The sequence below is a fragment of the Hyperolius riggenbachi genome, chromosome 7 (assembly GCF_040937935.1).
Source record: "Hyperolius riggenbachi isolate aHypRig1 chromosome 7, aHypRig1.pri, whole genome shotgun sequence".
NCBI lineage: Eukaryota > Metazoa > Chordata > Amphibia > Anura > Hyperoliidae > Hyperolius > Hyperolius riggenbachi.
Window position 1 is genome coordinate 175,168,195 of NC_090652.1, and position 27,971 is coordinate 175,196,165.

The window sequence follows — 27,971 nt, forward strand, 5'->3', positions numbered from 1 at the left end:
GATTGATTTTGAGATCAATGCTGCAAAAAATAGATTCTTTTCTTTATCTGAAGCAGATGGAACATGCTGGAAATTATCAATCGATCAGCCAATCTGACAGGAAAATTGCATATGTGTAAGTAATACTGAAGTGGGAAAAAAAACCCAGATACTTACCTATAGAGTCTCCCCGTTCCTCTTACGGTTCCCGCATTCCAGCGCTGTCACCAAGTTAGCAGTATTCAACCCGCCTCCATGGCAGGCTTTTGGAGCAGAAATTTGCTAGGATTCTAGAAAATAATACAGTACACTGGGTATTGCATCCATTATTTCACAATATGTATGTTGTTTAGGGAATTGTGACTGAGGATCCTGATCATTCCCAATCCATTTATTTTAAAGGAAATCTTAAAGGAATGGTCCAAGGAAAAATTAAAATCAAAATCCACTTACCTGGGGCTTCCTCCAGCCCGTGGCAGCCATCCTGTGCCCTCGCTCCAGCTCCGGTGGCTCCAGGTTTTCTCCGCTTCAGAACCCGACCTTGTCAGGTCAGGTTCCGGGTCGACGTCTTTTGCGCTCCATGGCGCAGGTCACGTGGTCCAGCCGATGTCATCAGGTCTGTACTGTGCAGGTGCAGAATACTCTCAGGCACAGGAGCGTGGCCTGGCCATGCATGCACAGAAGCCCACGACTGGCCAGAATACCGGGAGTGATTACATATGAATGGAGATGCCAGAGAGGAAGGCGAGGGAGCCTACGAACTTCATGCGGCTGGAAGATGCCCCAGACAAGTATAAATACTGCCATTATTCCCGTCTCAGTTATCCTTTAAGTCTAAAAAAAAAAACAGTTTAACTAACCTAGGGTTTCTTGCAGCCCCCTGTCATGTCATCCTGTACTTCCACAACCCTCCAGTCAGCAGTGGTGACCACTTAAAGCTGGCCGCCTATGCGCCTCCTCAAAATCCTCATCACGTTCCCGTGCACGGCAGCATTTTGCACATACAAAGTATGGGAAAAGCACTACTGCACATGCGCAGAATGCTTCCGGCATAGGGAGCACAATCAGGGTGCACATGCACAGAAGCCTGCAACTGGCCACAACCGGGTGGAGGGTCGCAGAAGGATAGTGCGGGCACAGGTTGGATGCAGGGGTGCTGCAAGATGCCCTAGGTAAGTTAAACTGCTTTTTTCAGACTTAAAGAAAACCTGAACTGAAAATTAAAAGTCAAAATAAGCATACACAAGCCATACTTACCGTCCATGTAGTCTACTCCTCAGTGTCTTTCTCCTGTCCCGCGTCCTGTTTGTTCACTGTGATCAAGGGGATTTTCCGTCCTCCATTTTGAAAATGACCATTACCCATAACAGCTTTCTGGTCAGCACACAGTTAAACTGTAACATCGTCCACTTGAGCCATAGGGAAACATGGACATTACCTGGTACCTCAGTTTTCCTCTCAGCTATAACTGACAGCAACTGATATTTTATTGACAGCAACTGATATATTTCAGATCTGACAAAATATTGTCAGAACTGGAAGGGATTATTGTCAGAAGAAAATGGTGAGCTTCTGAAAGGAACTGATGGCAAGGTAACTATGCAATGTTCATTTGAAGTTACCTCATGTGTTTATTTTAAATATTTTTACTCAGTACAGATTCTCTTTAAGTAAGGGCTCGTTCTTATAGCGCACTTTCAGCAGGGACATCAGACAGTGCATAGACTGCACTCTCTGAAGTTTCCATACATGCGCTGCGATTCACTTCTGAATCACAGTACATGGCTGCCTGCATTTTGGGGCGATTGCACCCAGGATCCCATTCAGTATAATGAATGGGATCACAAGCTCCTCCCCCGGGAGTGACATGTAACGCAGAGCCGCACGGCTCTGGGCTGCATTGGAAACAAGACTTAACCCTTTAAAGGGACTCAGAGCTCAAAGTTTTAAAAGATTTTATACATACCTGGGGCTTCCTCCAGCCCCATCCACTCCGATCACTCCCACGCCGCCGTCCTCCTCTGCCCGCAGCTTCAGGAAGTGGGTCCCGTCACTGACGTCAACTACGGCCAGCTGCGCAGAAGTGCACCCTCTATATATCTCAAACCGCGTACGCAAACAGCGCTCTTCTCTTACGCTAGACTGGCTCCGACTGACAGAAATGCGGGGACCCGTGTCCCGAAGCTGCGGGCAGTGGAGGATGGCAGCGTGGGAGTGATCGGAGTGGATGGGGCTGAAGGAAGCCCCAGGTATGTAAAAAATCTTTTAAAACTTTGAGTTTTGGTACACTTTAAGTTTAAGCAAGTGGATAGTCACTCATGCTGAATACACACGTTGCGATTTCCCGCGCGATTCGCGTGATCGATTCAATTATTTCCAACATGTTTGATCGTGTTTCGATGGATACAGCCGTCGATTTTGCATATTAAGTACTGATGATACTGATGACTACTGCAGACAAAGCTGTGTTAGTTCCCAGAAGCTGCTAGTTGGAATGCCTTATCTCCAGAGATGTATAGTAATGCTGAGCTCACATGCCGGGTGGAGCTGCTCTATATACATTTATCAGTCTTCTCTCTCTGTTGATAGCGACAGAGTATATGCTGCCTGGTTAGTGTAGGCTAAATACCAGCTACACAGTAGTGTGCAGAGCTCTCCAGTGCTGGCTGCCTGTCATTTCTCTCCCACCAGCCCCACTTTGCAATCTGCATAGCTCTTTCTGACATCTGACACCCAGCTCTCATAGCGTCCTGCTAGCCAGTGGGAGGGTGGATGGGCGGGCTGGTCTTCTCACTTGCAGCATGCCTGTGCTGTATACACTCTGGGAATGCTGTTGTGAGAGCTGCTGAGTCTTTAGGAGGCAAGTTTCTCTCTCTCTCTCCCTCATTCCTGCTCGGTCGCTGCAGGAAAAGGGTTCAGAGGACCACACACACAGGCAGCTCGTGCTCTCTGCAGTTCCCTCTGCCGGGCTGGTAGAGATGACGAAGCACACAACTGCTACTACCCAGAAGGCTGTGCATCCTACATTCGCGGATCTGTGGCCTCAGGGGGGCGGGGCTTAAGTGTTAAAGCTGCAACAACATTGCATATATGCTTTTTTTTTCAAGAAAAGACCAGGTTTTCCCTGATAAAGTGGTTGTGGCCTGCACACTGGCAGTGAGATGTTATTGACCTTACAGTACCTCTTTAAGGTAGGTCTATATAAAAGAAGTGAGGAGACTAAATATAAGACATCATTTTGAGGAAAAAAATATATGAATTTTAAATATCTGGAAAACAAAAAGAAAGAGAAAATAGGTCCATTAGGTATCTCCCTGATATGGAGTGGAGCTCTGAGGACCTAGAAACCTTGAAATTATTAGAGGGATTGTGGTTAGAAAGTAATACACTTACAAAGAAAAAGTCAAATCTGAGTTAAGGTGGCCACACACCATACAATTTTTGAAATATCTGTTCAATTTAAGAATTGCAATCAATTTTTCTGACTGATTGTAACATTTCAAAAATATGACCAATGTACTACACATCTATGCTAAATTTTTTCCCCAATTATGATAAAAATGATTGGAAACTGAGAAAATTGCTAGGGTGTGTACATTAATAAATTGGCAATCTACCACACACCATACAATCTTTAGAAAGATTGAAGAAAAATATCTGGCATTCCAGATCGTTAAAAATCGAAGAAAACTGGAAATCCGATCTGATTTTTCAGTCGAATGGAAAAAAAAGCTTTCCATTTTTTGCGGGAGATCCGATCGTTTTTATCAAATTGCCGTAAAATCGGATCATTTTATTGTATCGTGTGTGGCCATCTTTAGGATGATGAAGAAGCAATAAAGTGGTTTAAAGGAATGATCCGCGGTAAAATTTAAAAAAAAATTCCACTTACCTGGGGCTTCCTCCAGCCCGGGGCAGCTGTCCTGTGCCCCCGACGCAGCTCCGGTGGCTCCCGGTCCTCTTCACCGGCGGAGCCGACCTCGCCAGGTCGGGCTCCGGGTCGGCCTCTTCTGTGCTCCACCGCGGGGGTCACATGGTTCAGCCAACGTCACCTGGATGCTACGGCGCAGGGCTCCCAGTATTACTGAGTGACAGCGAGGAGTGATCCAAGGGTGTATGGCTAAGCTGCTTGGAGGAGCATTGCTGTGGGGATGGGGATCGACGAGGCCGGCGATACAGGCAAAGCTTCCCAGCAGCATGAAAAGTTGGAAAGGATAGGGTGTAATGAATATGCAAGTTTTTTTTAACACCCTGTCAAGTGCTAACTTAAATTGCTAAACGATGGCAAGTTTGGGAATAGTATAGGGACCACTGTTCTATAAAGGTGATATACAACTGGTGTTAACTACTTCCCCACCCGTGGGATGAGTATCTGCATCCCTGAAATTCTCACCTGAGCTCCCAGGGGCAAGATCCTCGTCCCTGTCTCTTCACTCCCATTGTACGCGTGCATGTGGCCCCCCGTGGTAGTGCACAGATTGTGGAATAGGAACATATGTTTATAAACACAATCTGAGTGTTTTAAAACTGAAATGATTGCTGTTGCAATGAGCAACAGTAATCATTCCATTGTAAAATCATTCCATCTGCGTTCTAACCAGACAGGAAAATGTGTGGGGACATTTAGTGGCCTTTTTTTAAATTTAGAAAATTTAATACACACTTTCTAGCCCTGTATACATATATATATATATATACACACACACACACACACATACACTGTATATGTATATGTATATGTATATGTATATGTATATGTATATGTATGTATGTATGTATGTATGTATGTATGTATGTATGTATGTATGTATGTATATATATATATAATTCTCTCTCAGTTTTCAGCTTAAATAGTTTTAAAATAAACCATGCCTCTAATCTTAACTCAAACATTTTATTTACCAACTTGTCCCGGTTATTACACCATTTAAGTGATGTCCCTAGTACAATGCATGGCGACCATATTCTATTTGGAAATACAGGTGTATTTTTCTCATGATGTGATTTTGGGTACATTAATATAAGCCCTTATCAAAAAATAAAAAAAGTCATACACCCTAATAGTATACTTATTTTAAAAGCGATGTCCCTAACATAACCATAACCATATTGTCTTTTAAATTCCATCATTTTAATTTCTTCTTCACTTTAAAATGCATATACTGTAAAATAAAATAATTCTTTACAAAAAGTACCACCCAAAGAAAGCCTAATTTGTGACGAAAAAAACACTGACATGAAAAAGATCATTTTAGTGCGATAAGTAGGGATAAAATGTGATAATTGCTCTGGAGTTTAAGGTGAAAACCCTTAGAGGTGAAGTGGTTAATATGTTTGGATACTAAATATACTTTTTAAGGAATATTAAATAAAATATACAGGGTTTTATTCATACAATAAATGTCTATTTACACTTTTCTTGATTTGTTATTTTTCTTCCCTAAAAAGTCCTTCTACTTCTTTTGGGTCTCATAACAACCATTAGTTTATTTGAGATAAGGATATTGGCAGCTGTAGTTTACTCATACTAAAAATCTGAATAAAGTTTAGCACCACACTAGATCTAGAATTGAGCGGTTACATATTACATAAATACAAAGTGTTCTTTGTCCACTATAACAGAGGTAACTCACTTAAAACAAAACACAAGCAATTCACATAACTTCAGTTGCTTTTATATACTCACGTAGCATTACTAAAACCAACATATTCATTGCCAGCCATTTTATTTAGGAACTGCATCACCTGCAATCGGAGAATGAAACAATTAGTAAGTAAAGGTTACTTATGTTATATACCAATCTTCTCTGGATCTTGGAAACAAAGCAGGTTATTTTGGCACACAATGGCATGCTGCGCGACCCGCGTAGCGGTAATTCGTGGCTCTGGTGGCTGCCAGACCCTGAATTACATCTCCCTCATTCAGCTCTCCCTGCACCGAACTGCCCGGAGCCACTATAATCAGTACCCCTTGGAAAAGGCTTCACATTGAGTGTCATTTCTTCACAGGTTTTTGATAGGCACCTACGAAATCGGAATTTGGATTAACCCTCACTGTTTACCCTCACTGCTGCTGCAGTCTAATGCTAGGAAAACAAGATGCTTTTTGTCGGTAGACTCTCTGTTCGATCGATTTGTGATTTGTTTTTCTGCTCGATTTCTCGCTCGATTCTCTTATCGTTTCTTATCAATTTCCATTCACTTCTATGAGAAATCGACCAGAAAAATGATCAAAAATAGTATCAGACATGATGGAAATGATCTATCAAACCATCTATCTAACACAAAATTGTATGGGGTGTTCCTAGCATTATGAAGTCTGATTATCAATCGAGCTCAGGGCAGTTGATGAGACAATGGCTGTGACCATCTATGTGACAAGGTGGAATGTTCCGTTGTTCAAAATGTAGCGTGTGCCACCTAATTCAGAGAAGCGACATGTTCGTGGATTCAGATTTGAGGCGTAAGTATAAAATCCGATTGTTCATCATCTGCAATTTGACGTTCGTCGTATATATCATTGAATGCCGTGTGGCTTAAAGTGGACCTGACCTCTAAATATCAAATTAAACCATTGCAAACCTTGTTTAAAATTGTAGGCAAAAACATTAGTATATATGGCAAAATAAATCAAAATATACTCTATAATATAACAAAAATGAATACACCCCTCCCCCTGTGACAAAGGGTGCAGCGGCAGGCTTGCACAGTACACTGGGAGACTGTTTTGGGCTGTTTGCAGCCTGTACTCCCCTCCCTCCTGTGTGATACACAGCTCTCTGCTTCCCCACCCTGAGCTGATTACACTGATACACTCCTGTGGAGAGGAATGACCAGCTCCTCCTCCTTTTCTCCTGAGAGACTGAGAATGGCTGGAGAGAAAAGGAGAGACAGGTGGATGACAGGAAATGCTGCTGACTGCTGCTATAGGAGAGAGAGGTGCTGTGTTTATGTGTGGATGCAGTGTGTTTATGCATTTGATGTGCATGTATGGAGTGTGTGTGTATGTATATAGTGTATGTGATGTGTATATATAGTGTATGTATGTGTGTATGTGTGCATGTATGTATATAGAGTATGTATGTGTACAAAGCATGTGTGTATTTATGTGTACAGAGCATGTATGTGTGTGCGTATGTGTATATGTGTGTATGTGTGTATGTATGTATATATGTGTGTATGTATGTATGTATGTATGTGTATATATGATGCGTGTATGTATGTATGTATGTATATATATATATATATGTGTATGCGTGTGTGCGTGTGTATACACATATATATATATATATATATACACATATGTATATGCATATATATATGAGAGAGAGAGAGAGAGAGATAGAGAGAGCATGTGTGTATGTATGTGTACAGAGGTGAGTGAATCTGCTCCCGCTGCTGAGGGTGGCGCGCGGGGGGAGGGTATTTGTTGGAGGACATCCGCACCGGCTCCTGCTCTGCGTGTGCGTGCGTGCGTGTGTGTGTGTGTGTGTGTGCCGTCATGATTGAACATAATTGCTGGTCAAATCTGCCAACACGATTGAACGTATTTGCAGGCCAAATCTGCCAACCTGATTGAACGTGTTTTATGCTCAAATCTGCCAACATGATTGAACATATTTGCTGGTCAAATCTGCCGACATGATTGAACATAATTGCTGGTCAAATCTGCCAACACGATTGAACGTATTTGCAGGTCAAATCTGCCAACATGATTGAACGTGTTTTCTGGTCAAATCTGCTGACATGATCGCACATAATTGCTGGCCAAATCTGCTTACACGATTGAACGTATTTGCAGAGCACACACAAAAGCAGAGTATAAAGCTGAAAGAGGATAGCCAATAATACAGAGCAGAAAAATGACAGGCTAGAAAACACAGCATACATTACAAACACAAGCACAGCCAGATATCACTGTAACTGTACACAATCACAGGCTAATTTGCATGTGATTGGAGAAAGGAGCTGCTTTTAGGAGGGGCTAAGGGAAGTAGAAATCAACTGGATGGCACTGTAAACTTGCCAACAAACATATGGCTGCACACACTGCACTAGAAAGCAGTAGCAGAAATAAGTACATCTGACAGGTATATTACAGCAAACATACATTTTATTAATTAAAGCAGTATTAAGCAAAACATCAGATATTTTTAGTGTCAAATTTTAAGGACAGTTCCACTTTAAGATATGTTGGGAAAAGTACTTGCACCTTTAAAAAAGGAATCCAGGAGCATGTCAGCAATATAAAAAATGGTGATGAGAACTTCACTTTATGCTTCATCATGGAAAAAATTCGGACTGCCGCCATTTTAAAGGGATTATTAAAATGAAAATACCAAATGGGGTGGGGATTTAGATCGGATGTTAAGCCGGATTGAATCCAGATGGATTTTTAAGTTAAAAACAGTAATGCCTTAGGGCCTGAACTTTGACCTACAACTGGCCCGTTTTTACCTAAATAGAAAAGGACAGACAATGTCATGCCCCTGGGTAATGCAGAAAAGCAAACTACAAATGAAAAGATACTGTGGCATGTATGTTGGTATGCATGGAATAATTGTGGGAGTGTAAGGAAGATCACTCTGCAATAACTGCTTTAAAAGGTGGTTTAAAGTTGAATAGTATTGGTGGGAGAACTGTGGAAAATCCACAAAGGAACTGTAGGTTAGCAGATTAATGGGGATTGTTACACCAGTACATCATAATTAACCTGCTGTGAAATCAAAATGCCTAGCAATTGGCTATGAAAATTATTTGCATGCATATGCAGACTTGATGAATTGAAATCTGCTATATAATCCACTCAGGAACTTATTAGGATGACTGCAGGCTGCATCAGCGTTAACCTACTGTGAAACAGAATGCATAACAATTTGCTATGGAAATATACTTGCATGCATATGCGGACTTGATGAATTGAAATACGCTATATCATCTACTCGGGGGCTCACTAGGACGGCTGCAGACTGCATCACTATCAATGAAATAGAAGAAGGCTGAATAACCAATTGAATAATAGAAGGATCCTAGTCACCTGTTAACCAGGCAGAAACGAGAATAGCCAGTAAGGACTTCTATTGGCTGGGAAATGTTTTTTATGCCACCAATATTACGCTGGTTCCTAATCACCTGACGAAACTTCGATGGGGACATGATACTAGTGGTGGAGTATGGCATGTTATGTCAGCCCCCCTCCGTTCTGAAACTGCATGGGAAAGAGTGACACTATGTGCAGCATGGAATCAAGTCTAAACCGCATGACAGCAGGGACTTGCTTGTAGAGAGCAGTGCACTGCTGGAAAATACTCTGGCAAACTATATGTGCGCTCATATTATCTTCGTTATTGCAAAGGTCATGGAAATCTGATGCAGCCTTTCAGAGCTTGATACAACACAGCAGCAGTCTCTATTTGTGCCATTAGTTGTCCTTTATGATTGAAGTCCTGTTGAGGACACGGAGTGTCATTGGCCAGTGTTGATTGGCATGTGTGTGTGGCGTGGAAGGTTGCTTTACATAGCCGGCTGTGAGAGTGGGGGGCATGTTAGACACCACCATGTGTCTGTTTCTAACTGGGATTTTGTAGGGGTTTTTGATCGATTGTGCTAATAAAGTGATTATTGTTTGTAGAAGTCTGCAATCCTTTTATTTTCAAGTTGTTGACATTTTGTCACAGTAAAGCTCCCCATGCTTTTAGGTAAAACAATCACGAAATAGCTAAGCGCTCCTTACTCTTTTATTGTGGTGATAATGATATGCTACATGCCCAACTAGTGATGAAATATGGCATATGTGGTATCATTTTAACCGGGACGAGACGTATATCATATTTGTATGCGTTTTATAGCTGTAGAACTTGTAATGTGAAAATTCAAAAGGGTGAAAACGTCTAGAAAATTAAGCAATTGTTAGAAAAAAAGTACCTAGATTGTTCCGAAAAACAAAACAAAAGTGTATATCACTTTGATGGTACAAGTAATAAAAAAATTATTTTGTATCAATAGTAACAGAGCTGAAATGCAAAAACCTCAAATGGTTAAAGATCAAATCCTTAACTGAAATAGAAACTTTAACCTAATATTGAACTTCATCCCAATCAGATTGATACCCTCTTTCCTCTGAGAAAGTTTTAGCTATTTTTGAATATGTGCAGCTGATAATGAGGTGAAACGCCTCTCACAGTGAGATGTCATTGCCATGGCAGTTTCCTGTCTGTGAACCGCGTTGCATTGTGGGAGATAACGGCTGTTGCCAATTGTCAAGCAAGTCTATCACAGTGGCTGAATGGAGTAATGGTTAAGGGCTCTGCCTCTGACACAGGAGACCTGGGTTCGAATCTCGGCTCTGCCTGTTCAGTAAGCCAGCACCTTTTCAGTAGGAGACCTTTGGCAAGTCTCCCTAACACTGCTACTGCCTATAGAGCGCGTCCTAGTGGCTGCATCTCTGGCGCTTTGAGTCCGCCAGGAGAAAAGCGCGATATAAATGTTCTGTGTTTGTTTGTTTGTATCACACTGATTGATAGTGGGTATGTTTATAGATAAGTGCAACTTGTGCTGTCCAGTCCATTTTTTTCATGTCTACCAGAAGTAAAGATTATGACTAGCAGGATTACGGGGGATCAAACATAAATGAAATACCGGTACATGGCAAATATCATTTATTGATCCATCTTCTATTTTTTTACTTTTCACTTTGAATTTTTATTACACACACACTTTCCCTTTTAACCTCCCTGGCATTCATTTTCCCCAGGATTTCTGTGCAAAAGGTAAGCCAATTTATTTTCATAACCTTTTTTTCCTGTAACTTGCCAAAATGTGTCAAGCAAGGGTCTAGTATACAGTGCAGGAGAGTATTGACGTGTATGCACATCAATACTGTTCAGAGCATGTTTTGTATTGATGTGTATTACGTCAATACCGCTAGGGAGGGTAACTTAAGAATAGGATGTTAACTCGGAGAGAGAAAGTGCTAACTCTAAAGTGTGTGAGGAATAATCACCTGGCTTCACCTGTCCTTAAAGTAAACCTAAGATCGGGGGAACGAGTTCTGTTTTACTTGCCTTCTTCCAGCCACCCATAGCCTTACAGGTCCTCAGTTTCCTTACAGACCTCTCCATTGTGCTTATGTGCCTCTTCAAAAGACTGCCTGGTGCATACTGCACATGTGTGGCCCCAACCATGAGTGTCCTCAATCAAGTTCCCAAATAAAAGGAGGCATGTGGCTGGGTTCTTGAATGCACAGTAGCCTGCAACTAGTTAAGTTGGCAAGCTTTTGGAGGGGTGTAAGGGCAAAAGGGAGAGACCCAGGAAGAAGCAGAGGGACATGTAAGGCTATGGGGGGGCTTAAAGAAGACCCAAGTAAGGCTCCGTACACACATATAATTTTAGTCTGCAGATGACAGGCCAATATTACTGCCATGACATATACAGATAAATAAACACAGCAGGCACACAAAGATGTACACTCTCAATTTCATTCACATTACTTCCCTGGCTGCTATACACAGTATCCTCCTGCAGGGTGGCTGTAATCTTTATGACAGAGGATGCAGCAGAAGGGGTGGAGTTACATTCTGCCTGCGTGTGCTCCTCCCCTCCCTACCTGCTGCATGTAAAGGCTCATACACATGTCCAACAAAGTGCTCGACCATCACCACAACATGACCTACCCCACGAAAACCATTTACACAACTTGTATTATTTTCGCAACAACCAACTAAACAACCAACTCACATACTGAGCGTGCAAGTGAAATGATTGACTATATCACCTAGCCACATTCAAAACAAGTACATAGTTCAAACGATGTGGCCAACTGCATGATTTCAGCCCAACAGTTGTGTGAGTGAGAAAACCACCCGTCATCAGTCGCTCATCTAGTCATTTGCCACACGCAGACATGCCTGATTGTTGTCCAAGAGACCAAATTCCGACGACAATCAGGCAGTTTGGTTGAGCATGTGAACAGTCTGACAATGTCAGAAATAGCTGATCTGCATATGCTTGTTTAGGGTCTATGGCTAAAAGTATTAGAAGCAGATGATCAGCAAAGCTGCCAAGCAACCGGTAATGCTTAAAAGGAAATCAATATGGCAGCCTTCATAGCCCTCATTACAGTTGACATTACAGTTGAGGTGATAACTTTAAGATGACCTCCATGCAGAAAATAAAAAGCAGTCAGCGCTGCTGTAATGAAAAGTTATATTTACCTCCAGAGTCTCGTCCCATGAAGCCGCCCCAAAGACCCCGCATCACTACACTTCCGCCGCTTGGCCTCGCCTCCCCTCTCCTCAGAGAAAAAATGCCAAGCTATTTACTGCAGTAAATAGCTTGGTGGTTTTCCTCGGAGGAGAGAGGACTGGCGTGATAAGATAACACTCTCACTGTGAAAACACCACAAAACCTCAAAGAGAATCTGTATTGTTAAAATCGCACAAAAGTAAACATACCAGTGCGTTAGGGGACATCTCCTATTACCGTCTGTCACGATTTCGCCGCTCCCCGCCGCATTAAAAGTAGTCAAAAACAGTTTTAAAATGTTTGTTTATAAACAAACAAAATGGCCACCAAAACAGGAAGTAGATTGATGTACAATATGTCCACACATAGAAAATACATCCATACACAAGCAGGCTGTATACAGCTTTCCTTTTGAATCTCAAAAGATCATTTGTGTGTTTACCTTCTGTCCCCTTCTTCTCTCATGCACTGAACATTACAGGCTTCCTGCAGACAGCTCTACCTGTGCCTGTGTTTGTAATTCCTCAGTATGTGTCAGCCAGCTACTTTCACAGCCTAACAGAGGAGGGTTTTTATCCAGCTCTCTTCTATCATTGATAAGATAGCAGAGAAGCTGCTGGCTTATGTAAATAAAACACACACTGGAGTGTGCATAGAGGAACAGACCAGCACGGAAGAGTTGGCAGCCTTCCAGACACAGGCCGACAAGTCTGACAGGGGAAAGATACATTGATTTATTACAGAGACCGTCATAGTACAAAGTGCTGCAGTGAGCCAGAACAGATTAGAATAGGTTTAGGAACTTGTAGGATGGTAGAAAAAACGTTGTAATTTTTGTTACAGAGTCACTTTAAGGATAGGTTATTTAGTGAATTAACATTTACAATGTATTGAGATAAGTTTTCCCTTCCCTTATTATCACCAGCTAGGTGCTAAGTGATTTGTGGTCAAAGAATGATACATACAGGTAAGGTTCGAAATAATTCAACTTAAAAACATATATATATATATATAATATACTCATTACTTGCAAAGTGAGATATTCCAAGCCTGTGTTACAATTGTGATGATTATGTATTATAGCTTATGAAAACCCCAAAATTAAAATCTCAGAAAAATAGAATATTGTGAAAAAAAATTCAATATTCTAGGCTCAAAGTGTCAGACTCTAATCAGTTAATTAATCCAAAACACCTGCAAAGGGTTTCCCGCGCCTTTAAATGGTCTCTCAGTCTGGTTCAGAGTCACAATCATGGAAAATATTGCCGACCTGACAGTTGTGCAGAAAACCATAATTGACGCCCTCCAGAAGGAGGGAAAGCCTCAAAAGGTAATTGTAAAAGAAGTTTGATGTTCTCAAAGTGCTGTATCAAAGCACATTAACAGAAAGAAGAAAAAGGTGCTAAGCAGCTGAAATGACTGCAACCTGGAGCTGATTGTCAGGAAAAGGCCATTCAAAAGTGTTGTGGACTTTCACAAGGAGTGGACTGAAGCTGGAGTTAGTGCATCAAGAGCCACTGCACACTGACAAGTTTTCGCGTACCTGGGTAGCAAGAATCCTCTTGTGGGGTCGAATGGGAGCAGACCTGGAGACCAGGTGGGCACGCCCAAAGGCGACTGCTGAGTGTAACTGGATAATTTGATGTGAGGTACAGGTACAAAAGACAGTAGACGTAGTCCGGAATAACCTAGGAGTTCGTTGACAGGAAATCAGTCTGAATCAGGTGAGGTACAGGAACGTAGGACAAATGGATAGTCAAGGTTTTGCCAAGGATTAAAGCCAGAATATCATTTCATAAAGGTATAAGTCTCTCAGGACCTAGGAACACAGGAAACCTGATGCTCAGACGACTAGCATGAAACAAGGAAGTCTTAAACATAGTCCAGGAAGTGAGCTCACGTGCTCAACAGGGATGCATAACACATTCCAGCCACCAGATGGGGCTGGAATGTCTGAAGGTTCTAGAAGGGAAAACAGTTCTGTGTTCAGAATCCTGAGCTGGTGGGTTGCCATGGGCAACCACTTGCTGAGGCATGGCACGGATCCTGGACATAAACTTCAAATGTTGTATTCTTTTTTGTCAAGCTGCTCCTAAATAACAAACAACATCAGAAGCATCTTACCTAGGCCAAAAAAAAATAAAAAAAAGGTCTTTTGCTCAGTGGTCCTAAGTCCTCTTTTGTAGAGAGCAAATGTTGTATCTCATTTGGAAACCAAGGACCCAGAGTCTGGAGGAAGAATGGATAGGCGCACAATCCAGGATGCTTGAAGTCAAGTGTGAAGTTTCCACAGTGTGTGTTGATTTGGGGAGCCATGTCATCTGCTGGTGTTGGTCCACTGTGCTTCATTAAGTCCACAGTCAACGCAGCCATCTTCCAGGAGACTTTGGAGCACTTCATGTTCCCTTCAGCAGACAAGATTTATGGAGATGCAGACATTTTCCAGCAGGACTTGGCACCTACCCATACTGCCAAAAGCACCAAAACCTGGTTCAATGACCATGGGATTACTGTGCTTGATTGGCCAGCAAACTCGCCAGACCTGAATCCCAGAGACAATCTATGGGGCATTGCCAAGAGAAAGATGAGAAAAATGAGACCGAACAATGAAAAAGAGCTGAAGGCAGCTATTGAAGTGTCTTCCATAACATCTCAGCAGTGCCACGGGCTGATAGCATCCATGCCACGCTACAATGAGGCAGTAACTGACGAAAAAGGAGCATAAACCAAGTACTGAGTACCTATGCATGATTATATTTTTTAAAGGTCTGACATTTTTCAATTTGAATTTTGTTTTATTGATTTCATGTAATATTTTACTTTTCTGAGATTTTGACTTTGGGGTCCTCATAAGCTGTAAGCTATAATCCTCAATATTATAACAAAAAGGCTTGTAATATCTCGCTTTGCATGTAATGGGTCTATTTATTATATTTTCACCTTTTAAGTTAAATTACTGAAATAAATGAAGTTTTTCATGATATTGTAATTTTTCGAACTTTACCTGTACACTGTTTTCTTATCCAGTGATGCAGAGCACAGTGGGACCGCGTTTCCTGCACAGAGGTAAAAGATTGGAGAGCCCCAGTGACACTGACAGCAGAAAAAAGAGAAATGCTGTGACTACCGACAAACCAGGTAATCTTTAAAGAGCTCTGACAGGCATTCAATGCTAGCTGGCATTATGAAAAACACCCAGCAAGTTTGGGTGACAATAATTCTTTAGCCTTTCATTTGCAGATCCTTTACACAGAAGCACTCCTCTGTCTCCTTTTTAATACCACCAGATACAATTCTTGCAACATATTTCTTAGATATGCAGATATTAGTTTGTTTGTTTTAGACCAACTCTGGAGTTACTTTAACCATCCTGGCGGTATGGACGAGCTCAGCTCGTCCATTACCGCCGGAGGCTGCCGCTCAGGCCCTGCTGGGCCGATTTTCTTCAAATAAAAAGCAGCACACGCAGCCGGCACTTTGCCAGCCGCGTGTGCTACCTGATCGCCGCCGCATGCAGCGGCGAAAGAGGGTCGCCCCGGCCGCCGGAGCCCAGCGCAGCCGGAACAAATAGTTCCGGCCAGCGCTAAGGGCTGGATCGGAGGCGGCTGACGTCAGGACGTCGGCTGACGTCTATGACGTCACTCCGCTCATCGCCATGGCGACGAGGCAAGCAAAACAAGGAAGGCTGCTCATTGCAGCCTTCCTTGTTAATTCTGATCACCGGAGGCGATCGGAATTACGCTTCAGGAGCGCCCTCTAGTGGGCTTTCATGCAGCCAACTTTCAGTTGGCTGCATGTAATAGTTTTTTTTTTATTTAAAAAAACCCTCCCGCAGCCGCCCTGGCGATCTTAATAGAACGCCAGGGTGGTTAAGTATAATACTGTATGCTCACTTTCAGCTGAAAACTTTAACATTAAGTACAGAAATTAACTCAGACTTATAGGACACTAACAACATAATAGTATAAAATATTTTTTACAGAAATACTTTAAAGCTTTAACATGCATTAACAAAAATGTTAGTACTTACATAGTCAAATTTTTCTGCATTACTTGCTCCCTGCTGTAATAAACAACATATGTTTTAATTAATGTCAGGAATTTTAACAGTGGTTGAAGTATTCATTTACAATAAAACTTTCACTTTTAATATCATCATTTTTTTTGTTTATTCTTCTGTGAGACTCATAATCCTATAGTACAGCCACTTAGGATAAAATCTATAACCTATATAATTTCCATTTGACTTTCAGACATTATCCTCCATCCTTTCAAAACCTGTATGAGCCAAAACGAACTCCGGGTACAAACCCCTGTTTGTACTTGGCGAAATAAATTCTTCTGTGAGACTCTTAATTCTATAGCACAGCCATTTAGGTTAAAATCAAACATATATATATATATATATATATATATATATATATATATATATATATATTTTCCATAAACATCCTCAGAACATACAGAGCAGGCTTTAATTGTATTTCAAAGAGTAACTGGAGCAGATATTGAAGAGAAAATTATATACAGTACTTAATCAGTAGGAGGAAGCCTTTGGATACTCCACAGGCTTCAGTGATCCTCCTGCAGCCCGCTAAGCTTGTCAAAAATGCTTCTTGTGCATGCGCTCCCACCATGGACAATCACATCTATACTGGCCATGCGCAAATATGGTACTTGCATGCCTCGTGGAATGAAGCCGTTCATACATGTTTTGTCCAGTCATGCATGAGCGGCTTCATTCTCCTAGGCATGTGCGGACCGTACTCACATGTATAGTATGGATGTGCATGCACAAAAGATGTGAGCACGTCCAAAAGAAAAGTGGTAGACTCAAAGAGGATCTGGGAATCCTCTGAACCATATAGAAGCTTCCCACTACTCAGGTAAGTAACCAACTTTTAACTTTTTTTTTTTCCAAACAGGTTTGCTTTAAAGGAAATGTCCAAGCAAAATAAAAAAAATGAGTTTCACTTACCTGGGGCTTCTACCAGCCCCATGCAGCCATCCTGTGCCCTCGTAGCCACTCACTGCTGGCAGCTTGCCGACCTCGGAGGTCGGCGGGTTGTATTGCGTACATTTTTACGCATTCCCGCTAGTGCAGAAACATTAACACATACATTTTTACGCATTACTGGTTCAATGCGTAAAAATGTACGCATTGAACCAGTAACGCGTAAAAATGTATGTGTTAATGTTCCTGCACTGGCGGGAATGCGTAAAAATGTACGCAATGCGTCCCGCCGACCTCCGAGGTCGGCAAGCTGCCAGCGGGGGACTGGAGCAGCAGTGAGTGACTACGAGGGCACAGGATGGCTGCATGGGGCTGGTAGAAACCCCAGGTAAGTGAAACTCTTATTTTGCTTGAACCTTCCCTTTAAAGCACACCATAAATAATTGGAGCATAAAATATAGCACACAATTTATTTACATAGATTTTCTTTAGCCAAGAAATTGACAGCCTTTGGCACAATTGACAAGTTATGTCTGCACACCAGACGACCTCCCACTTCATACAACACAATATACTGTATATTTAGGCTGCTTACACACCAAGACGTTACAGGCGCACGTTAGTGCGCCTGTAACGCTCCCCCAACGCACAGCAATGTAACACAAGTGGGCTGTTCACACAGCCCACGTTGTGTTACATGTAATGCTGCACGTTCGGTGCAAAGTGCAGCATGCTACGGCGTTGGAGCGGCTATAGCCGCGTTAGACTGTTTGCACATGCGCAGTGGGGGGCGGAGAGGAGGCGGGAAGAGCCAGCTACAGTAGCCGCGCACATGGCTACTTAATATTCACTGCACTGGCGGCAGCTGATTGGCCGGCGGGACCACGTGATGCGGAGTGTCTCGCTCCGCATCACGTGGTCCCGCTGGCCAATCAGCGCCACTCTGGGAGACATTATAGGAATCGAGCCGCCGAACGCGGCTCACTCTACCGTCGGCTTTTGCAGCACCATACGTTGTGTTAGGTGCACGTTATGCGACCTTAACGTGACACCTAACACAACGTCTTGGTGTGCAAGAAGCCTAAATGAAAAAATATTACATCATAAATCAAAAACCCTATTCCAATAATCTAAGGAGTCCTGAATCCCCTTACCACCTCACCTACCAGAACTGTGGTATTAAAAAACAAAAAAAAACAACACAAGTCTATAGCAGCTGAGTATTCAGTCAAAACAAATCTCTTCTTTGTAATGGAATACAAATTAAACTATGAGACATCTCAAATTAACACAATCCTTAACGAGAAACTATAACCAAGGATTGACATTTATCCCAATCAGTAGCTGATACCGCCTTTACCATGAGAAATCTTTTTCTTTTCTCAAACAGATCATCAGGGGGCTCTGTATGGCTGATACTGTGGTTAAACCCCTCCCACAGTGTGATGTCAGGACCATGAAAAGAAAACACAACACTATTTATACATTTTTATCCATTATAGCTTTAACGTAAGCAGTATATTGTATATTAAACCCACACATTTTATTTGTCTCTCTCGCTCTTTCATTTAAACTGTGCTTGATACATGAACACACAAGAACTGGCTATACCTTACTCCATGCTGCATCTCTTCTCCTGCAATGTTTACTTTACACATGCTTACTCTATAGTCTTGCCCTTGAATTCCCTGGCGGGAGGAGGGGGTTTGCGGTTATTTATTTTCAACTCTGTCGCTTTTTTATCAGCTCAGAGATACATGAATAGTGTTATCCAGGATTTTGTAGAGAGGAGAGTGTAGTGACTTATTTTCTCGCTCTCTGGTAGGAAGTGGTGGTTAAAGCGATCCTTAACTGAGAGCGATATGGATGTTTCCTTTTAAACAATACCAGATGCTTGTCAGTCCAGCTGATCTCTTTTGCTGCAGTAGTGGCTTAATCACACATGAAACAAGCATGCAGCAGATCAGGTGCTCTGACTTCAGTCAGAGCACCTGATCTGCAAGCTTGTTGAGGAACTGTGGCTAAAAGTATTAGAGACACAGGATCAGCAGTAGAGTAAGGCAACTGGTATTATTTTAAACGGTAAAATCCATATCCTTCTCAGTTTCGGTTCCCTTTAAAGAGAATCCGTAAACAAAAAAAAACCCTGGGGGGTACTCACCTCGGTAGGGGGAAGACTCAGGGTCCCAATGAGGCTTCCCCCTCTGCTGTAGCTGCAAGCAATCCAGCGCTGGCTCCCCCGAAGTGTCCCGCAATCCGGGCTCGACAAGCTCGACATGGCTAATATATTTACCTTCCCTGGCTCCAGGGGGGGCACTGTTGAGGCACCCAGCACGGAGATAGGTGAAAATAGCCGATCTCTGTCGGGTCCACTCTACTACGCAGGCGGAGGAGACTTACGCCTGCACAGTAGAGTGGCCTGACAGTGATCGGCTATTTCCGCCTATCTCCGAGCGGAGAGCCGATACTGCGCCTGCGCAGGGAAGGTAAATATTTACATCCCCACCATCCCGGGAGCTTTTTCGCCGCTGCCGTGGGACACAGGAGGAAGCCTCGATAGGCTTCCCCCACCCGAGGTGAGTATCCCCTAGAGGAACTTTTTCTCATAACAGGTTTCTTTAAGAGGACTATTTTGTGACATTGGCACAGTAATAGCTTTCTTCTGACAACCCAACCATGCCCCTCATTTCTCTTTAACCACTTGAGGACCAGAGGTTTATACCTCCTAGTGACCAGGCCATTTTTTTACAATTTGGCACTCTAACAAATGTAGTGGTTTATTGCTCAGTCATACAACTTAGCACCCAAATGAATTTTACCTCCTTCTCATCCCACTAATGGAGTGGAGCTTTCTTTTGGTGGTATTTGATTGCTGCTGTAATTTTTTTTAATTAATCAAAAAAATCCTGATTTTAATGAAAAAAATATAAACTTTTTTATTCCGCCCTCCCATCCCTAAATCGGCAATAGGCAAAGATACATACAGTAAACTTGCATAGGCATATGCCTATGAAAAGGATTACATTGTGAGCCTCTCCAAGTGACAGTTTAGTGACAAGACGATCCTCTGTGCAGCGCTGCATAGGATGGCAGGGCTATATAAATAAATGTTGCCTTATAAATCTTGAAAACAGCCTGCCAGCTCTGATCCCATGTTTACAATGACAGGAGCTTGTGCAAACGCAAGCTCCCGTCAAATCACGCACCTCACGAGATGACGCCATATGGCATCGTTGAGGAACAAGAGAGCCGATCAGCATTAGGCAGTCGCAGAGTGGTTAAGTCCTTATTCTGCAACTTGAAACATCCACACCACTTTTCTGTAGTGAAGTCTGGATGAAGTCATTTATGCCTTTTAAACAAAGACATCCATATTCGTTCGTAAACAACCAGAGAAACAAATGTTCAAAAGTTTATTAGGGACTTCTACCAGGATAAAAGCACAACAGGGGGTAAGCAACAAGTAGGAAGTCATACAATAATGCGCACATCTGCACATAGAGTACAAGTCAGTGACATTATTATTATTATTTATTGTATTTATAAAGAGCCAACATATTACGCAGCATCTGAATCTATCTATCAGATTGGTAGCCTCCCAAGTACAATAATCAAGTATGTTAAAACACACCACAAATGGTTGCCTCATGTGAACAGCGATGAAGTTATACCAGATGAACACATAAATCTGGATAAGGAAGAGGTTCCGCTTACTATCGGAATCCCCGTCCTCTACTGCTGAATGGTTGCCCCCCAAACCGTGCCTGTCTCACGGATTCTGCAGATAACTCTGCTTCCTGGGGGAATAGTGTGTAGGGGTTCCCTTATATGTCCCTATGCCACTGCAAACAACCCATCAATTGGACATCTGGGTGGGTGTGGCCATGCTTCTGACATCAGCACACCATGCATCGTTGTTGATGTGCGTGCACAATTCCCTAATTGCAAATACTAATGTGGATTCCTGGGGCGAAGGGATATATGTGGATTACAAAAGACAATTAAATTCTACAATACATTAACATAATTAACAATATAATCACAATGATGTGGAGGACAAGCTTAAAATGCAGATGTGAGACCCTTAAAATGCAGTGATGATGAATGAGTGAAAAATTGCAATAAGGATTGTCGCTACTAACAAACTGCTAAATCATATGAAAAAAAGAGATTACAAATTGCCACAAAATTGGTGGTCTGGTAAATAACGAAATTCAAGATTATGAAAAATAAAAAAAAAAGGTGTGGGGGGGGGGGGGGGGGGAGTGTAAAGGAGTGAATCTTCAATGGCCGCAATTCAAACTACAAAAAGAAATAATGAGCCAGAACTACAGGCGATCAAAAAAGTGCACAATGCTCATGAGAAAGAGAAATGATTTAATATAGGCCGCTAATCACATACAGCTAGTGTATGCACACTGTGAAGGTGTAGAATAATTCATGTAATGCTTAAATACTTCCAGGACTGCGTATTGTTAAACATCACCCTAAAAACATTTGCCACACAACATAATTAAAGTCAGAAAAATCAACTTAATAATGAGCAAGGTATGAAAGAAAAAGGCCTGTATTGAAAGTAGAAAACAGAAGGAAGAGAGGAGGGGCAGAATCAGGCTGAAAATTGCATAAATAGGAAAGCCTTATTGGGGGAGAAAACAACCCAAACTAAATTCCTTATTCAGCCCTAGAGGACTCCTGGTTTGAAGTTTATAGATCCATTTTAATTCAGCATGGAGAAGTCCGTTTCTCACATTTCCTCCTTGAATCCCTTGTTTGATGTTTCCAAGTACACTGGATAACCATCCTCTGAAAGAGCCTCCTTGTGAAAGTAAGGCATGAAGTGCTAGTATGCTAAGTGTTTTCCTGTTTGTTGTCCCCACTGGACAGTTTGGCTATTGAGATGTGTTTTTGTAGCCTCAACTTGAGGGCATTTTTTTGTCTGGACAACATACTGCTATCCGCATGGGCATTGTATTAAGTAAGCCACCGGTGTTTTACAGTTGATAAAGCTGTTAATATAGTATATTTTACAAGCATTGCAAAACGTGATAAATCTTGTGGCCACCATACTGGAACACACAAAGCATCACAGCATGGGTAGCTTCCTTTTACAGCTGGCATATTAAAGGGTCTCTGGTAATGACTCCTACATAACGTCTTTAGTGTAGGTCTCCTCTTCGCTGTTACACTCAGTTCGTTGGTCAGAAAAGGTCTGAGGTCACGATCATTGAGGATAATATTCCAATGGTTGTGTTTGTATGGTGTGAACTATAATGTAGTAGGCTGTTGATGGCCATGGGTTTCCTATAAATGGTGGTTAATAATTTTCCAGTTGGACTTGTGATAGGGAGATCCAAAAATTTTAATTACTGCTCAGCAGTTTTATAGGTGAGAAAGAGGTTCACGTGGTTGTTATCACAGCCTGAAGAACCTTCCTTCCAAACAATTGTTCTCCTGCTGACATCAAATCCAGTCGGTAATGCCTGATAAACGTGTTGACATTCTTCCAGGTTGTTGCCCGACAAATCTCTGATGCCGATGCTCCAGCTCTATAGGCCCAGGAAATTGCCATAAGTCTAGCGGAGTGGGCTGTGACCTCTTATATGCCTCCATTATACAAACCCGAATCCTTCTTGCAATTGAGTCTTTTGCCATTCTTCTCAACTTTTGCTCAAGTTTCCAAATACATCTTTTGTTTTCCTAATTTCCTCCATCCTTTGGAGATAAACAAACAAAAATGTTACATTTACCTTTGCCATCTTTCTTCTTTAGGATGGCTAGCTTTGTAACAAAATATCCTGCATTCTATTTGATACACATTAAACCTTTGGAAGAAACTCTGTTACTGTTGTCAGAACCACTCTATCTTCAAAAATAGAGCAGAACTGTTCGTCGCAGCTCAATACTTCCAACATGGACAGTAGAAGTGGGTACCACGTTCTTTTCGGCCAGTCTGGTGCAATGAAAATGAGAGTCATCTTTGAGGCTTTCAATTTCTGTAAACCTAAACAGCATCAGAGAAATTGGTGGAAATGCATAAGCCCTTTTGAACTCCCAAGCCGGGGCTAAGGAATCGATGCCAAAAGCTCCCCTCAGATCTAGTGAGAAAAACTTCTTGCACTGGCTGTTGTGAAGATTTGCAAACAAATATATTTGGGGTTCTCCCCATATTTTTGCTATCTTTCTGAATACCTACGGATTCAGCATAAATGCAGAGTTTGAAATCTTTTGTCAGCTTAGAACATCTGCCATCTGGTTCAATCCTCCTTTCAAATGTACTGCAGATATCGACAATACATTTTTTTTTCTGCCCAGTTTCTTGGATTTGGTTCTCCCTTGTCGGTTGATGTATGAAACCACCGTTGTATTGTCTGACCTGATCTGAACATGCTGGCCTATAAGAACTGTCGATACCTGCTGCAGAACATTCTCTACTGCCTTTAATTCTCTGTAGTTTGAGGACTCGTGTCTTATCTGGGTTGACCAAACTCCGTGTAGACACTGATTGTCTATATGAGCTCCCCAACCTAGCAGACTTGCATCTGTCGTTATGATCTTTGTTATCAGGAGTCTCCATAATCTTCCCTGATCTATGTTTTTCCTTTCTGTCCACAAACATGCCGACTCCTTTACTGAAATTGGAATTTCTACAATCTGATCTAAGGATTCTTGACTTTTGTCCCAATTTGTAAGTAACCAGCTCTAAAGAGTTTTTACATTCATCATCGCCCAATAGACTGCTGGTGCAGTGGAAGTCAGCAGACCTATTACACTCATCAATTGGCGAATCAAGATCATGTCTGCCTCCTGGAATTACCGAATCGCTGATTGAACTTTTTGAAATTTTTCTTCTGGAAGCACAAACTTTCCCTGTGGTGAATTTACAATGAATCCTAGAAATTGAATTGTCTGTCGGTACTAGGTGAGACTTCTGATTTTCTTATTTACCACCCTGCATCGTCTAGTTGTTTTAACACTGTCTGCTTGTGATCTTCCAGCAACTGTACACTGTCTGCTATCACCAGTAAATCATCCAGATATGGGATTATAATGATCCCCTTCAGTTGTAAAGTCTGTACAATCTCTGCCATAATCTTGGTAAAAATTCTGGGTGCAGAAGAGATCCCGAATGGGAGACAGGAGAATTGATAATGCTCTATCCCAGTTTTTCCTTGAATGCTGAACCTCAGATACCTCTGAGACTTTTCTTGTATGGGGACATGCCTCTGTAAGATCTGTTTATTATAAAAACCTTTAGATTTTGCAGGTTTCTCACTGTAAATACTGTCTCCATTCTAAATCTTACGGACTGAATGAACAGATTTAATGGTTTTAAATTCAGTATCAATCTGTATTTCTCCATGGGTGTTTTTATCATAAATATCCTTGAATAGCAAGTACACTTGAGAAGAATTTACTCGGCACCCAGTAACGGAGGTGGAGGGCTATGTCCGCACGCAATGAAACAAAAGTGCACCGAAACAAAATAATGTGCTTTCTTACCTCAGACCACTGGTATGGTGCAGAAACAGGGTAGCCACAGGGCGTGCTACCGGCCGGAATAGCAGAAAAACACATGGAAAACACTTCATACAAGAAAGCTGGTCCGGGCACTGTTCCTTTAAAAGGCTTTATTCAAACCACCGCCATGTCTATAATACAGAACAGTTCCACACATGTAATAATCCAAGGTACGTCTGACCTGAGTTGCTGTGTGGCGTCAGGGTGATGGAGATAGAGCGGTGACCAGGGGATGTAGGACGGCACTACAGCAGTTTCAGGCCGGTTCGGCGTTGCTCACGTGCACTGTGTCCTTGGGTCAGCGGCGGCGCGCTTGGCTTCCGTGATGAGCCCTTAGGCCACGCCCAGCATTGCCGCCATTGGCCAATGTGAGATGAAGTCATGAGGGTTGAAGGTGAGGGGGCGGGGACTCGCCGTGTATCAACAGGAGAGGGAAGTGATTAGTGCTGCCATGACTACATACAGACAGCAGAGTGTAGAAGGCTAAACATTGCGTGAAAGTGCTTGCGCGTACATAACTCAGTACAAAACTTCCATAGTGTGCTCATTAAAGAATCCATTATACAAAAATATAATAATACAATAATACAAATTCCAAAACATGCTCATTAACCGTGTAAACCTATTAAATGAACGTGCGCCTTGCTGTATAATTATAGCTCGCTCCAGCAGCATGGCTTGACTACTTAATTCATAAAAACACCTTTATTACACACTTTAAAAATGTAATACCCCCAAATTGAAACCCCATGCTGGGCTGGGGATATACCCCTGTGTACAGATAAATGTTAAAAGGTGTATTCACCTAATAGAACAATAACAAGGAGTTAGCCAGACACTCCCAGTACCTGTTCCTACCCCTTCCCTTCTCAAGCCACAAGGTGGTGACATGGGACCCTATATGTGTCTCTTATGCACGTCTGTGTCTCTGACCAGATCGGGGGGGGATTACAATGTGGAAACAACTGTGCAAAAAGGGGAATTTGGAGAAGGAAAAGGGGAAACCCCAGAAGGGGAGGGGGGGAAGGTGGGAGAAAAACGGGAAGAAAATCACCACAATAGGAGGAGGATGGGGTAGGTAGGGGGGGGGGGGATAACACGGGGCATGAACATGTGCGCGTCCCCAAAGTCAGGGGGACAGTCATTCAGCTGGCCATGTGCAGCATGGTGACAAGGGGTTGTTCGCTCCTGGTTGGTCATGTACGTGACCCCAGGAAAAAGAACTGAAAATGAGGTGGGTTAATACACCATTCCCCTGCTTTTGTCCTAAAGCTTAAGAGGGCACACTCCTGGTGAAGGCCCATCCTGGGCAATCCCCAATCCATGGAGTGCCCCCCAACCCTAGTCATCCCCTGTATGCCAGGTCCCCTATTTCACCAGTGGCCTCGTCACACCTCCCGCCATCCCTGGGGCAAAAGACATGAGGGGGGGAGCAACACCCCTCTCACTAGTGAATACTTACACCCCTGCGTTAAGACGAGGGAAGGGGGAAAGGAAAGAGAAAAGGCCAAAGGGGGGGGGAGGGCAAACAGACAAGGGGCAGACACACAGAAGGGAAAAGGGAAGAGGGGAGAAGGTCACATCCCCGGAACAAGGGGAAGGAGAAGGGGGGTCAACAGGGGAGAAGAGAGGAAAAGGGGAAAGGAGGAGGGGGAAAGCCCCCTTAAGGTAATAATGTTGGGGGGCTCTAACCTTCACTTACTAACCTAATGTGGGGTGCTTCTGAATGACACCCTCTTAAGGGTCCAAGAAGCAAGCCATATCCAGTCTGTTATTGAGGCCTAAAGGGCCCATAGCCTCCATGCGTAAAATCACCCTCGAATCCCGTCGGGTTAACTCACGATCTCGATTGCCATCTCTCCTTGATGGGGCCACATGTAAAAGGCCAGCAAATCTCAGACATGATGACCTGCCCTCATGGACCTCCCTCACATGTTTTGAGAGTCAGGGGCACCCTTTCCCTGATTTTATGGACTTCAAGTGCTCCCCTACCCTTTCCTTTAAAGGTTTTGTTGTTTTACCTACATAATAGAACCGGCAGGGGGCAGAATAGCTTGGAGAGAAACTTAAAGCAAGGATCTCCAAGGTGGTGTTTTCTGAAATACTGCCAGTGCCACATCTGACAGACAGAGGGAGCTTAGGGAATTAAATAAGTGGCAGAGAAATTGGTGTAGGAAGGAGGGGTTTGGGTTCCTGGAGAACTGGGCAGACTTTGCAGTCAGCTACAGGTTCTACAGCAGTGAAGGGCTGCACCTTAATGTGGAGGGTGCAGCTGCATTGGGGGAGAAGATGGCTAAACGGTTGGAGGATATATTAAACTAGGATCTGGGGGGAGGCGGGAGGGTAAAGTCTCAATATGTAGACAAGATGAGGTAAAAAGACAGTGGGAGCCTAACATTATGGGGGTGGAGAGGGGGGGTGGGGACAGTGTAAAGAGTAAGGAGGTTGGTAAAACTTCAAGTAGCCCATTTCATGTAACCAAAATTGGAAAATGTGGTGATAAAAATATAAAGTGCATGATAACCAATGAAGCCTGGCAAATAAAATGGACGAACTACAGTTCATTGTGACTGACAAAGGTTATGACATTGTGGGAATAACCGAGACATGGATGGATGAAAGCTGTGACTGGATAGCAAATTTAGAAGGATACAACGTGTTTAGGAAGGATAGAACTGGGAAAAAAGGTGGATGAGTTTGTCTTTTTGTTAAGAATTCTTTTACAGCTGTCCTGAACGATGAGATGGAGGAAGATTGTGAAGATGTGGAGTCAGTTTGGGTAAATATTCATGGTGGAAATAAAGGTTGCCAATTGCTTATTGGGGTATGCTACAGGCCACCACATATTCATGAAGCTACAGATCTGCAATTACTACAGCAGATTGAAAAAGCTGCAAGTAAAAATGAGGTCATAGTTATGGGTGACTTCAACTTTCCAGACATTGACTGGAGTATTGAGGCTACCCATTATGGTAAAAGCAGCAGATTTCTGGCATCACTAAAGGACAATTACTTGACTCAAATGGTAACGGAACCAAATTGATGGAATGCGTTACTGGATTTGATCATTTCTAATAGACCAGATAATGTATCAAATGTGCAGGTTCAAGAACATTTGGGAAGTAGTGATCACAACATGATAACATTTGATTTGGTGACGGATAGGTCGTGGCAGCGGGACCACTAAAACTATAAATTTTAGAAAAGCCAAGTTCAATCAACTCAGGCAGGCACTAAGTTTTTAATATTGTAGTATGTATATCCCATATGGAAA

General features: G+C 42.6%; 1 protein-coding gene across 2 annotated transcripts in view; it reads right to left on the reverse strand.

Moving 5' to 3' along the window:
* Positions 1-27,971, reverse strand: part of GLS (glutaminase) — a 752,941-nt gene that overhangs the window by 455,794 nt on the left and 269,176 nt on the right. For both annotated transcript variants that reach the window (XM_068244915.1, XM_068244916.1), the window contains exons 8-9: positions 16,253-16,285; positions 5,666-5,724 (exon numbers count right to left, since the gene is read on the reverse strand). In XM_068244915.1, the coding sequence (XP_068101016.1) occupies positions 5,666-5,724; positions 16,253-16,285 (92 nt within the window). The remainder of the gene's footprint in view (positions 1-5,665; positions 5,725-16,252; positions 16,286-27,971) is intronic.